The sequence below is a fragment of the Chaetodon trifascialis genome, chromosome 16, assembly GCF_039877785.1.
Source record: "Chaetodon trifascialis isolate fChaTrf1 chromosome 16, fChaTrf1.hap1, whole genome shotgun sequence".
NCBI lineage: Eukaryota > Metazoa > Chordata > Actinopteri > Chaetodontiformes > Chaetodontidae > Chaetodon > Chaetodon trifascialis.
Window position 1 is genome coordinate 14,243,375 of NC_092071.1, and position 16,571 is coordinate 14,259,945.

Below are 16,571 nucleotides of genomic sequence, written 5' to 3' on the forward strand. Positions count from 1 at the left end.
ATATTTAAAAGAAATTCCCTTTTCTGATTTAAATATATCACAAACTTAATTAATAGTATTTACCTGCAGAAGGACTTTCATTCTTGTGTATCTTTATTTTCTGTGACTGCTTTGTATTTTATGGCCTTTTTTGAGTTGTTGCTTGGTTTTTGACTGTAAGAACCAGCATTGTAGAAAAGAGTAAAGAGTATCTGATGTTATGAAAAGTAAAGTGGAGGTTGTGTGTGTGCACGCTGACTGTATTTGATGTGTTTGGGCTCTGGTGGTGCTTTGAGTCAAAGTCAGATGATGGTATCTCCAGGTTTTTGTTGTTTTTTTCTCTTTTTTGCATTTTACAAACACGGGATCTGATGTTTTTACCTTTTGTGCTATATGTGGGTAAGCGCACATTGAACATAACATAGTTTGGAGGCAGTTAAAGGAGGTCACAGTGTATTTTTTAAAGATGCAGATGTTATTGAGGTGTGGTGCAGTGTTTTTATACTGTAGTTTGGATGGACCGGATGAATGATTACAGCGTTTTATTAAAAAAAGAGAGAGATAAGTGTTTTTTATGTTTTGTAATTTTTGCATACTGATTGATACTGAACATGGCTGACTGGAGCATCTGTATTCATAAAAAAAACAATCAAGTTTGAGATGAGAGTTTTGCCTTAATAATCTGATGACGGCACCTGAAGTTATGTACATAAGACACATGATGAGTTTTGTTACAACAGAAAGTTATGAGAATAAAAAATTGTGAAAATCACACCAGTAAATGGCTCTGCTAAGACATGGCTTTATTTCAACCATGAGCGGTCAAAGAGTGTTCAACAAGTTATACCTGTTACAAAACGGTGAAATAGTGCCTCCTCAGTGACTGTCCAGCTTGAAGGAAGGACGGTAGTGCCTCTATTTTCCCTCCTGAGAATTTCATAACTTACAGTCTTTCATAAAGCAGCTCAGTGAGAGTGTGTGAATGAGGAGCATTGAAAAGGCCAAAGAGACAGATGAGGCCCTTTACAGACCAGGCTGATTCTTCCCCAGGTTACACGTGCTGTGGTGAGGACCTATAATGAAACTCTTTCTTATTCCTATCTGGGATATTTGATCATTCAACAATAACACTGCAGGCTGCAGTGAAAATGTTGTTTTAACAATTAATACGATATTTTTTCTTATTTATTTGGTCGAAATTCTCCAAAGTATGGTCGATTACCTACCTCTGGTCTTTGCCACCAGATGACGCTCCTGCTCCACTCTGCGCATCTGAGCGACTCACTGATCCGCGGGACAAACAGACCGACCTGCAGAACACAATGAAAGCCTGCATCAGGTACATGAAGTGCTCCAAGTACTCGACACACACACTGTGGCCGAGCAGCGACACTTGTCTCGCCACCAGCGCTGCTCTGTGAAACACGCTCCAATATGTCCTGCGCCTGCGCGGTGGGCGTGCATGTAGCTTGCATTCGCCAAAGAACTTGCACTTGCCCCTGTCTCTGTCCAAAATAACTTCTTACTTGAAACTGCGTATTACAAAAGTACAATAAATCGCTGCCACAATGCAGTCATTCACTGCATCATTCATTGTATGAATCATAGAAATGCTGCTTGCTAAAGTACACAATAACCCAATGCATCAGGATACATACAGTGTTTTAAATAAAGAATAAAGCTCAGTGGTGTGCATGGTGCAACAGTCACAAGATGCTTTATGTTGTTACCTCAGTGAGCAGGTAGGTCTCTTATTCCCACTTTTCTCGGCTGAGTCTAATACACGGACACATGTGGACTGATTGATGGTGACAGTGGTCAAACGATGGCAAAAAAAAAAAACGTCCACTGCAGCTTTACCCAAACTTCATATTTTGATCCAAATTCCATTCAGAGGCATTCATTTCGGAGCCGCGGTAGCGCTTGCAGAGGTCACTTCCATGTCTGCGCAGTTCATTATTTGCCGACCTTTGACACTGCTTGTGTATGGGCCGAGAAGTAAAAAGGCGCATTCTGAGCACACTGAAAAAGGCAAGCAGAGCCCGGTGCGCGCCTGGAATACTCAATTAGAGAGGGGGGGAACTGAGGAAGAGTGAAGCTGCGTGCCAGTCCTTCATCTTACATTACTGATTAGCTGTTAAACAGATTATATCCAGCTGAATGGCTTCAAATGTTGCAGCAGAAACAGCCGGAGTTCAAGGCAATGGCGAGCTGTTTCCTTCCCCTCCACTTCAGCGGGCTGAACACACTCTGTCACCACTAACAGCTCCATAATGAAACATGTTGCTCTTCCATTTTTCCTTTGGTCGCAGTCGTGTTTTGTTTTTTGTTGTTTTTGTTAAACTGAAACTGCCACTGAAACTGTTCCCAGTCCGTTGATGCTGGTCGAGCCGTTTGGATGACTAAATATAGCTGAAAATACCTGATACAAAAGCTATAAACAGAATTAATATTTAGCTGCCTTCAAAATGTCAATGTAAATATACAACCGTTGCCATTTTCAGTTCACGCAAACATGTTCACATTTCTACAGCCTATTATATCAGTGTCTTCATACAGGTTATTTATTAGCAAAAAGCAGCAGCACGCAAAATAAAAAAAACGGCATCACACATCAGAAAGTAATGTAATGTGGGGATAAAAGCGCATTCAGCCATTAAATGCTTGTTAAAAAAAATAACCTCTTGAAAATAGTCTCCCCTCTTCCAACAGTAACTCAGTACTCTGCATTTGCAAGCGAGGTTGGAAGGCTGGAACAGCAGCAGCGTTTGTCCTTTAAAAGTGAGTAAACAAACGCTTTATAAACGCACAGAAGTGTTTAAATGTTTATGAGCTATGTCATGAAAGTTAACAGGTCAACATATTTACTTTCCTACACACATTTACTAAGCTGGATAAGTTTAAAATAGTTGAATGTGCAGTGCCACAGCAAGCCACGCGGGTCCAAAAGAGCTCTCATTGAGAAGCCACGTGTCCGTTTCCAAAGCCTCTCCAACTTAACCACCTCCTTTGTACGACTAACCCACATCGGCAGCGTCCCTCCACATAAAGGGATTTGCAATTTCAAGATATTTCAGCTTAAATGTTTTTGACAGTTCCCTCGCTTTTACCTCGGCTTGGTTATTTTAACTGTGCCAAATGGGTCACCTTGGGTTGCTGTCTGCGCGCAAAGGGCTTTTGCGCGCATTCAGTCTGAATTTTTTCCAACTTTCCTTGACGGGGAAACCAGCTGCTGGTCGTGAAAAGACGGCTTATTAATTGTCCTTTGTCATGCAGAATTGCTTGATTTCTAAAGAAACGTACAAAGGCTCTTTTTCAGGATTCAAGTATTTTGTTTCGTGCGTATTTTCAAACCATCGAATCAGCTGCAGCGCCGCGCCGTCTACCAGACTCTCAGGTACTGACTGCCTGCTCCCTTTGTCCCCTTTTAATGCTGTTGTAAATCGTGCAGACTGATTTGTTACAAGCTGTTCTTTTAATCTGATAGATAAGAGACATGTCAAAGAAAAGCCGTAAATAAAAAATTAGCCAGAATAAAGACAAGGGCGAGTCTGCTAGATGGGCGCCTGTTGACTCAAGCGGCTCTCCAGCGTCAGGGGAGCCCTCTCCTCAGCTCCGTCAAGGTTACGTCCACAATTCCCTTTTATTCTTTTTAAAAAGACACCGTAGTCCTTTTTGCTTCAATGAATTGATCGGCACAAAATTAAGAATAAATAAATTGAGCATTTGGAGCACCGAGCGTATAAGCTCCCCCAGGGCGCATACCCCCGGGCTATTGAATGGATAAAGGGCGCTTTGCAGAGGACGTTGTGAGCAAAATGGGGCTCTTTGGTGCAATTAACAAAATAGTCTAATCCCATATCTTAACAAATGCAAATATTAGAGTTTTGTTAAAATGGTTAAGTGAACAATTAAATGAAAGTTTACAAGTGAAACTTCACGACCAAGAAAGGCACACTGATACAGATAATGTGCTCTCCGCAATTTAAGAACTGTTTTTACTCCCTTTAAAAAACTCTGGAGATATGTTTCCAAGGAAGCAAATATAATTTAAAGCCTATTCAACTTCAGAAATATCATTTTGAGAACCAAAGCTTCCGTCAGAGAGCAGCTGTTGCGGTGCGTAAAATAGGCGAACTAACCTGGAACCATACGCTAAACTCCTGCTTTGGTCTTTTTAGAGGATGTTTTAGCCATCAGATGCCATATCTTTTATTTCAGTAAAAAAATATAATATGCAGTCTTTTTACATGAATTTTAACCAGAAGAAAAAAATGGGACTCATTTGCCTAAAATACTTCATTTATGTTTGACGATGCTGCGTATTATTTGAATTATTTATTTTTGTGGATTTAATGACTTACCATTAAAATCACATGATATGCTAATTATTAATTATGTTTCTTTATTTAAGGATAATATTGGCCCGGTTGGAGAGGCTTGCATTAGGTCTAAAACCCACCTGGAGCTCATAAAACCGACAATAAATTTGGCTACACTGGTGCGTTAACAATAAGAACAATATGGGTCATGGACACCAAACTGTGTCTTTTCCTCATTTATTTTCATGTTAGATCGATATCTTAAGATATGCACACTCCTGATGCACCATTATACACCCACGGTGATTATTAACTCAGTCACACGAGACGGATCATTTCAGCTGGGATGAAACTTGAAAAGATCTCCAGAGGGCCAGGCAGTGATATCTGGATTGAGTGTCCCCCAGGGAAGGCACATAAAGGGGCCCCATAACAATGTCTCTATCATCTCTGAGTGATAAAGATTATTTAGCATTTGATTTACTCCTCTAGGATGAGAGTTCAGCTCATGTGGCCTAATGAGCTCCTTCTAGATACACAAGCATGTTTTGTTTGGATGAAGTGTGCAGTGCAGGCTGAAATAAAAAACAAAACAAAAACACTTGTCATTCCCAATTTCTTGTTGAGCAAAAATATCACTTTTGGTTTAGAACATCAAACACCCTTAGCAGCTTTACGGCCATGTAAGAGAATATTAAAATCCATATTCTAAACTGCAAAGAAACTCAGTCTTCACTTCTGGAATAACGCACTGCTCATGCTGCCACACAGAGCGCAGCCAGACAGAGAAACAAACGTGTGAACGTGTACTTCATGTTTCCATGCATACCAAAGACTATCACACAGTATCTGGCATCTGATCATCTTTTCAAAATATAATTTAATGTCCAAACTCTTAATATTAACTCGAGTTTACGCGCGCCACTGTGCGCACTCAGTGGTGCGCCAAAACCAAAATATTTAAACTCACACGACAACGTAGTCTTCCGCTCAGAAATATTTTTTATTTAAGTATCAACATTTTTAAATAAATAAATATTTTTCAATTACACTGAAGATATAATTTCAGAGTTATTTCAGCGATGTGACATTGAGGGAATGTCTCTCCAGCTTTCCTTATTTTAAGTCACAGTTCCATCCACATAGAATGAATCTAACCAGCAGTCACCATGTATACAAAATACTGTCTCCCTCAAAATACTAATAAACAATGTTGCTATTGTTTTTTTGTTTGTTTTTTGTTTTTCATTTGGGTTTGTCTTTACAAATATGCCTACCATACTCGGATTGGCAACAACAAATGGACCGTTTTCAGAAAAAAACTACATACAAAACGTACAACATGTATACAGCTATACAATAATTCAGGGCAATTCCCTGATTAAATATTCTCTTTCTATGTACAGACGACTGAACACAAGTGGATCAGTCTTGCTTTTTTTTTTAGTTTTTGGCTGTATTCAAAATCATGAGGACCGAAATCTTTCAGAGGAGAGAGTTCAGGGGGAGACGGACAGGTCCACGTCCTCCTTCTCGGACGAGGAGGGAGATATGGGAATGTCATCCTCCTCTTCCTCTGAGCACCTCGCGGCTGACAGGGACGAGCATTTGCAGTTATGTGATCCAGTCCTTTGGCCGCTGCTCTTCCCCTCCTTTTTGTGCTTCACTCTGCGGTTCTGGAACCAGATTTTCACCTGCTTCTCAGACAAGTTCAGGTATGTGGCGATCTCGATGCGCCTCAGTCTGGAGAGGTACATGTTGGAGGTGAACTCGCGCTCCAGCTCCAAAAGTTGCGTGCTGGTGAAGGCTGTGCGCATGCGCTTGCTGCTCTGGAGTTTGCCGTTGCTGTTTTCTGCGAAACAAAATAAGAGAGATTGTCAGCCACAGTTTAGAGCATGATAACGGCCTAAATGTGGTTTTGTCCACACGATCAAACGTGAAAGTTAGCTTTTACTCACCGATGGAGATGCAGTGGAACTGTCGAGGGTCTGGGACTGAGTACGCGGCTTGGTATATCCCCGGTGCGTGGCTGAGGTTGACGCTGTTGGATGAGGAGTGTTGCCTCGACAGGGCCGAGTGACAGTACTGTGAGCTGAAGGGAGGGAAAGACGCCTTGAGGAGCGGCAGCGTCGGTGGCGACGGATGGAGCTGGGACGCGGTCATGCACAGCGGGCAGAAGCACAGCAGCCCGGCTTTCCTGGAGTGGCAGGAGCCCGGCATCCCGTGCGGGTGGTGCGGCGAGTGTACGGCGTACGGGAATAAAGGTGGGTTGTTCTCGCTCCCCTTGTCGTTGGCCTCCCTTAAAATCAAGGAATCCACAAGAAAAGACCTCGGCATGTCTGCAAAGTCGTTGCTCAGCGTGGTTGAAGTTGAAGCCGGCGCGTCGTCGTGGGCAGCCTGCTCTCCTCCGGACGGTGGACAGCGAAGTGGTGCTGAAGGAGCGCCGACGCTCCTTAAATAGCCGCCGTGGACTCGGTTCGGCCATGTGACGGTTACGCTGTAAGCGGCCAAGAGCTCTCAATAGGGTTTTGTGCCTTTCTCTCGGCATTCCCACTGCACGCTTCCCCATTATTTCACTTGTTAACTAAATGAACTGCATAATGTAGTCTATTCTTGTCAGCCCCACCCACGCCGCAAGAGGCGGCACTGCCCATTCTCCCTTTTATCATCACTCTCATTTTATCATAGAGCACAGCTTCAATTTGTGAGAGAAAACGTTTCGGAAAGCCAGTATGTGTATCCAGTTTATATCTTATCCATTAAGGAGCATATTAGGTGCGTCCAGGCATTCCTTACAGTCTTAATTGTGTCCGTATAACCTCCCCCAAAAACTTTCAGAAGTACCTACATGTGCATTTATTATTTATAACAGCAAGTAAATTACAGAATCATCTCCCCTGGTTTATTTTAAAAGGAAAGGCTCATTTCACCTGCAGCTGGTGAGACGCACCATCAGCTGCACGTGCGCATGTATTATATTTTTGCCTCGTTATTTTTCTGAATAAACGCCAACCACTCTCCAATAAATTTCTGTATGTATGCAGTTAATTATTTGTGAATCCATGTGCAGGCTGACAGGTCCTCTGCGCTTGTGTGGCTACTTCACTAGCCGTGGTGAGCGCAAACAGAAATGCAACAGCTGAATGTAAAGTTTATGCATATCCATTTTAAGGTTAATGTGTCATTTCTGGGCACAAAAAAAGGGACAAGTCATTGCCTGGAGGCAGTGCTGTTAAAGAGCAGTGATTAATTCCTTTGCTCGGGCCCCTGCCGGGGAAAGAATATGTAAAAATAACCAGGTTTTCACTCTGCGGCCCTTATTGAATGTCATTGTGGAGGGTTTTCAATGAGAGAGAAAGAGAGTCGAATTAAAGTGTGTGACAGCGGCGGATAGACGCAACAAAGGCGACTCTGTCATAGAGGAGCCCAGTGCGCGGCGCGTGAAGCCCCCGCCTCGCGCTCTGATTGAATTAAGTAATAGGAAAACATTTTCTTTCACTTTAAGGCTCTCTGAACAAGACCTTCAAAGGGTATGGACCCGTAATGTGTGAGTAAATAGTGGACTGTGAGTTTTCTATTTCTTCTTACCCCAACAAGTAAAATCAAATTGTGGATAAATATGACATCACTTTCCTCGCTCGCCTCGTGGCATTATGTTTGATTGGATGGTGATGGTGCGTTTAGAGTTTAACCTGTTTTTGCTTACTATTCGTCCTTCCTGTGTATTATTTAGCGCACACCTATTTAATTATTGACAGGAGAGAAAACCTGCTCCCTTGCCGTCTGCTCAGGTTTATTGTTTACATGTCATCTGCTTTTTATCGGCAGGATTTTCCATAAATGAGCCCCTGCGCTCAGAACATACCCACATGACGGTGTGATGCTATCTGTTTTCTCCTCATAAAAGAGGCCTAATGTGCTCAGCTTCACACCACTAATCTTCCATAAAGGCCGGACCTGTAATTAGGCTGCGCCATTAAAGTAGGTACAAATTAGGAGCAGTTAAACCCCTTAACGACACAAAATATCTGTCCGAATGACTGTTATATCTGCGAGAGCCATTTTCATTTTTGTACCCTTTCATTTCCTGCCAGGAATTAGCCATTAACTAGACTGTCAATCTTGTTGCACTCTCTGAAACCTGTAAATACAAATCAATCGCTTTTATTCCGATTCTTAATTAGGTAATAAGTTAATGACGTGTTGTCATCATCGGTTAAAAGCGCCATTATTCCCGTGAAGAGTTGGCCAGATTGTGTGCTTAAGCTTAAAATAAAATAGGCAAATTTCTTTTCTTTTTTTCCCCAGCCCTGGCCCTAAAACACTGCAGGTTTAACAAGGATTGTGCCTCAAATCCAGCCTTTTACAGCCGCAGGTAGCCTGCATGGCGCTGGCAGCTTGATGTATTGCTTAACATAAAGATGTTATCAAAGGCCCTAATTTTCAAATTATGTACAGCAGTCACCCTGTGGATAGGAATAGAGGTTTCATGGGTCGTCACGCAGGGAGGCTCATCCTAATTTGCAATCCCAACTGGAGACTGACAAATAGTTTTGACCTCCCTCTGGAGGCGCGGGCCAGAAGTGCAAAGAATCTCATTCTCCATAATCACTTGTTACTGAGATAAATAATGGAGGGAAATAACCCATCTCACATTACAACGACTCTATTACATTTTTTGCACTAGTCCCAAGCTCGAAAAAATATACATTTATAGCCACTTGTGATAAGGTTCATGTATCATCACATCCATATCTGTGTTTTCCCTCAAAAACCAATGAGCCAGACTAATTTGGCTTCATGCGTTTGGTAACTAGCATACAGCTGTGGGTTGGCGAAGCTTCTTAACGTTCATGTTTGATACGGGGGAAAGCAATGCCCCCGAAATAGTAAATTATTTATAAGATATTAAGTTGGAACAATTGCCATCACTCAAGTTCATCCCTGATGATAACGCTGACCAGTGCCTGCTGTGCCGTTGGAGAAGCACATTTTCAGGGGCTTTTATGCAATTATACCCAAAGATCTCGTGCCTGATGACATAAAGAGAGCAGTCTGTTTATGGAGATGTAGTCAATATCTCCTTTTCTTTTTGGTATGAATAATTCATAGTTTAAGACACTATCCCCCCTCACTTAATATGTACACACACTTAAACACCCACACATCTCTAATACGAATGATGGTTTTAGCTGACAGTGTAACAGGATTTAAGGTCCCAGTGGGGTTTGGCCCAGCCGTGGATGGGCGCTGTGACTGTCGACGTGACACAGAGGGCCGGCTGCCCCTCCTAATCTCCCCCTGAGGCAACATCACAGACTGCAGATCCCGCTGCACCTCTATGGACACACAAAGGCCTGATTATCATTCATATGCTCACCAGAAACACCAGTCCAATAGATAACAGATGACACATAAGTACCAGCTGAATGGTGCAATATGTTTAGGCTGCTGGAGTCTATAGGGACTAATGAATCCTTAAGAGAGAGGGAGGCTGACAAAGAGATGCAGTCGGTTGAGGTACCATAATGTGACAGATATAAGGCTCTACAGGTGAACGTGGACTGGAGTGAACCAGAGGAATCTACAGGCTTTTTTGGTGCAGCTGTAAACATGAGGAATTAAAGAACTTCTGTGTTTTATCATCCTGGAAGGTGACTAATATCTGGAAAGTGGAGACGTCTCAGTGGCTATATTTGGGATGAGGAGGTATTTACGTGACCATTTCAAGATGATAATTATGTGAAAGCGCTGCTTAACTCAGCGTGGCCTCGCAATTATACCGGTCACACAGCATTTTTACTTTACCTAAAGTCGCCACAAATATGTGGCATTCAGTAAATCCTAATTAAACTATTTTTCAACACACAAAAATTATTAGAAATATTACTTCATGCATTGTGCTTGAAAATGTGTTTTTTTATTTTTATTATTGGCTCTTGTTATTCTTGACATGCAGCAGAACAAACGTGAGACTGGAGATGAATTTCTGCTGTACTGTATATGTTGGTTAACATCGGCTGAACCCTCTCTTTACCTTGATAAACCATACATCCTTTGAAAGCATAAAACGTCCCGATTCAAGCTGTGTGAACATTTTTACGATCCCGTTTTCACCACCACAACAGTGACTTAATTTGTAACTGGTGTGCATGCAATAGAAAACAGTCAAATTCAAAAAGTGAAGAAAAAGCCTAAAATTTTTACTGTGTCTGTGCTGCTGTAAATTTAGCTCACTATCACTTAGATTCCGCCTGACAGTTAACTCCAGGATAGAAACTGCATTCAGAAGGGTTCAAGAACAGAAAACATTTTATTTTGGGCTTCTAAATTTCTTGCTTGTGCCCAAACAAGGGAGTTTTTGTTAAAATGCTACAAGGAGAGAGTCCATTTCAAAACCCATGATAAGCTTTCTGGGGGGCTAACTACTGGAGCCACTCTATTATCTTTTTGTTGACACCCAAACAAGATTAGCTGAGACTGACTTAAATGTTTTTTGTTTTGTTTTTTAATATTTTTCAGGAATTGAAGGAATAGCTGCAAAAATCTGGAGTGCCTGTTTAAAACATAATGCAAGCACCAGTAGCTTCAGATCCCTCTGAAGAGGAGGTCACAAGAGCAAAAGACTGTTGGATGCTATTTTCAGATGAGATTTTCATGTTTGACTCAGTGTGTTTATTCAGTCCAGTCCAGGGACTGCGATGATGAAGCTGAGAGCAGCAAATAAATAAAAAAATAATCTAAAATAATAAGTGGTAGGAAAGTGGTGAAAATAAGAGGTTGTCTCATCTGCAGTGCATTACTGATGCTTCATCCTAATATGAAGAACATTTGTCGTCTTCTTTTTAAATGCAGGTAACACAGCTAAAGCACCGAGTCTCCTCTGGCTCCTCCACAAGTGTCAGAAGATTTCAAAGCAAATATGTCGCAGCCAGATCACTTTGACTTAACATTGAGTATCTCTGTGCCTTCCTTCATGTTTTTGTCTGTGGTTCTTTATGTGCTTTGTGACCATTTGAACTGTGACCACTTACACTCTGCTGCAAAGGGAACCCCATTAATAATATGAAGCAGAGTCACCCAATAATAAAACCTAATTATCAACTATCATCTTTACCAGTTTGATATTATATATATATCTTAAAATACTACAAGATAAAGGCACAGCCTATAACACTAAGCCAGTGAGTTGGTCTTTGCTGCCTGAGTTTTTTTGTTTGTTCATTCACATAAAGGCATATTTAATTTGTGTAATTCTGCTCGCAATATTAAATTACATTTAATAAACACGTCACCTCAAAGACACTTCCACTGAAAAGCTGGAGGCCGTGCTGCACGCTAAAACATCTCTGCGTGTCTGAATATGACAAATGACAGATCGTACGTCATGCTGACACAAGTCTGAGCTGCGGATCATTGGGGTGGATCCTGAAAATCTCCTAGCAACCTCCATCATGGAGGTCCATCAGAGAGAATAAGTCCCACATTGGAGCGTACTGTAGGTGGGATTAGGAAAAGTCACGTCTGCAGTTAGAAGTGTTGGTAAATTCATCTTTAACAAAACTGAAAGAAACATTAAAATTCACTACTGATTATTGTATTTAAATGTAGTGTTTCATCTGGAAAACGAACATGAAGAAACACTTTTTCATATTTTTATGCAAATTTAAAAACTCAAGCATGAGCTGGACAGCGCATACTGTATAAAACATACAGATAGCATGAATGCATAAGCCCAAGTTTAGAAATCTGCACATTATATTACTCCTGACTAGAAGAAATGACTAACAAGAAAAAAGAGAGCTCTTGATGTGACTGAAAGGCATCAAAGTTTGCTTCATTCTAATGTTTTTCCCTTTCCAATAAGCATTTTACTATTGTCTTTCTCATGCTTTCTCCCCTAATGGTAAATCTGGTGACTGAATTTATGCCTCAGTCTGCTGTGTAGAGCCTCTCTGATGTGGTTGAGTCCAGGTCAAGTGCTGTTGCTAGGTGCGTCCTCACAGCTATGGCTGCCTCTACACAGCCGGCAACGCTGACAGTCTCAGCAGGTCTGAACACTAGGACTGAACACAGTTAATGAATAACTAATCATCAGAGAAAAACAGAGACGCGTTGTCCATGGAGGTTCTTTCAGCTGTGTTCAAAATGAATGATTTTTTTGTTCACTATACATGTTGTCATAAGTTGTTAATCTGCAAACAAATGTAGAAAAGTCAAATATTTGGAGCTACGGTGCGGTCATCAGATCTGGTGTTTCATGCAGTTAAATGATTTGCCCTCATTTACAAAATGCTTCCTGGTCTGTGCTCTCGCTCCGGGTCTCCTCGCTGCAAACCAAGTTCAAATGGCTCATCAATGGAGGTCATAGCCAAAAGCAAACAAAACATGTTGTTTATGTTGTGATAAACGGTGTATTACCTGTCCCCAAAGATTCTGCAGGTAAGCAGGCACCAAGCAGCAAATTCCCAAATTTCAGTAATCTACAGGTTAACTCTTACTTACTTTGAATTTCTAGCATTTTCATATAAACAGCATAAACACCAACACAGTGTAAGTGATAATGCTGTTATTTATAGAGGGCTTTTCAAAGTGTTTGGGCTTCATCTACACAACTGAGATGCATCGTTTTGTGTCTTCCCCAGGGCTCTGTCTCTGGCATAACATCCACTACTGTTGTGTTGACTCTCTGTTAATGAAATCTCACAAGAGCATGTGAGAAAATCTAAATCTACAGCCTGAAAACATCTCATTTTCAATAGTGAATGTATTTTGATGCAGCAAAAATGTACTTGGCACCAAATAAAAATATTTGTATACGTTTTCTGTATATTATATGATATAAGTTATAATGTATATACATTTGTATGATTGTTATCCATTTTGGCATGTTTGTCTGTAAAAAGACACATAACCTTTACATCTGTGTACCCCCAACTTCTCTCTTTTGTGGTTGGTCTAATAATATTAGCGTTCTCTCTTTAACATTTGAGATTCCTCTTAGACAATCACAACATATGGAAGCAAGTTAACTGAAAGTTGCTCTGTTTAAAGCAGCAGAGACGAGTTTAAAGAGACTTTACATTCATACTTGAGCAGAAGAGTGCACGCTGTGGGTCTGACCTAGTCTTGACAAGAATAAATGGGAAATAGATGCAAACCTGACAGTCTGGCCTTTCTAATGAGCCCATTTACATCTAAATGTGATGATGTTATGGGAACTAAAATGGTCAACTATGTCTTCCATGAACTTTCTCAACTGCAGAGTAAGACAAATAGTACAAAGCAATACTATTTGCTGTCCAAGGTTCCTCATACGAGCACGCACACAGCATTTGTTAATGAATGAATGTTGCAACCATGTCTTCTGACATGCAGCTTTCATCAATCCTCACACTTTCCGCATGACTGAAAAATAAGTAGAAGTTGGGTTTTGCTCAAAAATATTGTTCAAAAAACTTCAGAGAGCCATTAGAGGTCTAAATATCTTTGGATGATTTCAAATTCCCTTTTGATGTAAATCCATTGGTTCTGCTATAGATATGTCTCAAACTTCCCCTTTGACCCTATTCATATAAAAGCCTTGAAATGCTCTTCAAAAGGGTTTGTTACCCTGCGGAGGTCAGTAGGCTATTAAGTATGGCTGACTCACATTTTTTCCAAATCAGCAGACTTTTGGCCTAGAAATAACAGGTCAAACCAATGAATTTAATGAACTCTCCCAGACACAATGAATGCCTCTTGCCATTTGAACCCCAATAAAGGGATATGGGCAGGTCAGCCAGCCCTTTCAAGGGTTTGTACACAAATGTGACAGAACGCAGTCGCTTCAGTGTCTGCGCTGACAAGTTGTTCAAAGTGCTGGGGATGTCAGTGATAGTGCCGTCGTCCACACTGCCACCTCTTTGTTCCCTATTTTGTGTCTGTTGCTCTTTCACGAGCAGTCCCACAAGTACAAAAGCGAAAGAATGCAAAGCGTCTTTGGCGATGTTCTGTTTGCCTCATTTCTCTCTGCCGAGTGTTGTGCTGTAAGACCAACAAGTAGGAGACTTTATTGTAGAGAAAACAAAGCAGCATTACGGAGCAGGACAACTTCTGATGGTGACTCCCTCCCTCCTTTTCACCACTTTGCTTTTCTGATCCTCCCCTCTTTCCCTGCCATCTTTCACATTGCCCTTCGTTCATTGTCACTCCTTCTCTCTAAGTTTTCACTTTCAACTCTCTGATGTTTCCAGTAGGCTTCCTTTGACGGCTAATTTGAAATGAAAGCAGAGAAATTCAAGGAAAATAGCTGGATTTCCTCGACGATTTTGAGTTTTATCTGGAACTCTTGCAAAAGTGTCAGTGTCAAGTATGTTTCCTCCATGCAGCTGCCAAGTTGTTTTGTGCTTGGTTGAGAAAAAACATCTTTAAGCATATGGTATTTGTGTGTTCGCTTAATTGAATCAATTGGAGGCCCATGGGAAACCACCAAGGGGGGTAAGGGTTAGGGAGGAGGGAGGTCAGAGAGTTAGAGCAGGAAGGAGGGGGGATAAACACTCCAAAAAGGACTCATGTAACCATTACTTACTCATTTTCAGCTCAGCAGTTCATTATTACCTCCTTCTCAGCGTGTCTCTCTAAACAGCAGGATGAGCTTGAGGAAAAAGCCTCAGAGGAAGCGGACTCTAAAACCTCTGAGGTTCCTTAAACTTTATGGTTTTCTCATTAATGACCTCCTGCGGTTTGGCCCATTTCCTCTGCATTCAGCTCACATTAGCCTCCTTTCAGAAGTCACTATTGTGTTGGGATTGTTTTCGTTTTCTTAGAAATCCAAATGTCGGAGTGTCAACACAAACGTCTTAACATTTTGACATTTTAAAGCTAAACTGAGGTTGTGTCATTCTCTCAGCTTCTCGGCCACATGGTGGAGAGAAATCTGAGGACACATTTTGGTGACAAAAAACCAGTCTAAAATAATAATTTCTGAGGTTCTGAAGCTTTTGTTTTAAATGTTGCAGTCGGCAACAAATATTAAACTGTAGCTGCTTTTTGAAGGATGTTGTTTCCTGGGTGAAAGCAACACTTTCAGGGCAATGAATGAGAAATTTAGACACATTTGCATAAACAGACCCCCATATGATTTTCATAACCCAATATCCTCTTTTCTTCTCAAATTTCTATTGCAGGCATTGTGATTTGGATTCAGCTTTTGTTTGATTTTTCTCCCCCCACTTTGTTGTTGTTGCATTTTACTTCTCCCCCCGTCATCCTAATGACCTCTGTGACGGCTTTTTACTCCATCTCACACACTGCTTTTGACTAAACGGGGAATATATGGCTCGGTCTCAACTTTCTCTCAAGAGTTATGACGTAAGCAGTGTGAAAAAGCAGTTTGGGTTAATTCAATGTCTATATATGACCATATATGTGAGAGTTGGTGTGATGACGGGTCACTGCCCATCTCACAGGGTCCCTCAGTTTTCTGCAGATGCGCTCTATTCAGGAGGCGACACGCGGCGGGACGCTGCTGGGAGGTAGTTACTATTTCTCCATTACCATAGAAACTAACACACTGGCTTTCAGATGGTCTAGGCCAGGGGTCCACTGACACCAACTTTCACACTAAGTCCTGACAAAACCCCAAATGGATCTCAGCACTCTGAATAATGCCCATTTGTGTGCTATGACACCCAAAAAATAAAGAGGCCTCCTTTTTGGGAAACTTTTTTATAATGAGCACAAGATGGGAAAAAAAAACACTTGGGCACTGATACGGACTGAAGCAGTCCAGTAAAAAGCCTTTTACAAGTTATGATGGGATGTACGTAGACTCTTGTTTATCATGTTCAAGAGCAGTGTAGATTGTTGACAACCTGCTCTCAATTCAAGGAGTTTAAACAGTGTCACAAAATGTGTATGTTTGTAAAACTTTAAAGGAATAGTTTGACTTTTTGGGATTATGCTTATTCTATTTCTTGCCAAGAGTTGCATGAGAAGATTAATACTATTCTCCTGCCTGATAAATATGCTGGATACCCTGGCCTAGCATAAAGACTGAAACAGGGGGAAGCAGCTAACCTGAGGCTCAGGTTATATCTTGTTTGTTTATATCAGTACAAAAACTGAGATGTGAAAATGTCACATTGTGGTTTCAAAGGGGGTTATGCAGGACTTCCTCCTACTTACATGGCAGCTAAGCTAACCAGCAGCTGTGGATAACTTCTTGTTTACCGTACAGACAGTATCTAGACTCGTGTTTATCTTGTCAGTGGGAAAAAACACTCATCT

The 16,571-nt window shown here is 41.3% G+C and overlaps 2 protein-coding genes across 2 annotated transcripts in view; both read right to left on the reverse strand.

Annotated features, from left to right (window-relative positions):
- Window positions 1-16,571, reverse strand: part of LOC139344607 (zinc finger X-chromosomal protein) — a 145,241-nt gene that overhangs the window by 65,984 nt on the left and 62,686 nt on the right. The gene's annotated exons all lie outside the window — the stretch shown is intronic.
- On the reverse strand, window positions 4,906-6,726 carry gsx1 (GS homeobox 1). Its single transcript, XM_070983326.1, has 2 exons — window positions 6,260-6,726; window positions 4,906-6,153 (listed from the first exon to the last, which is right to left on the reverse strand). Exons 1-2 carry the CDS (start codon window positions 6,636-6,638, stop codon window positions 5,801-5,803), a joined length of 732 nt encoding a protein of 243 aa, XP_070839427.1. The 5' UTR covers window positions 6,639-6,726; the 3' UTR covers window positions 4,906-5,800.

Excerpts from the sequence above, each read along its gene's own strand:
- gsx1 (XM_070983326.1), bottom strand. The coding sequence starts at position 6,638 with ATGCCGAGGTCTTTTCTTGTGGATTCCTTGATTTTAAGGGAGGCCAAC. Across the intron at positions 6,154-6,259 it reads GTTCCACTGCATCTCCATCG|AAAACAGCAACGGCAAACTC; the intron begins GTGAGTAAAAGC and ends TTTGTTTCGCAG.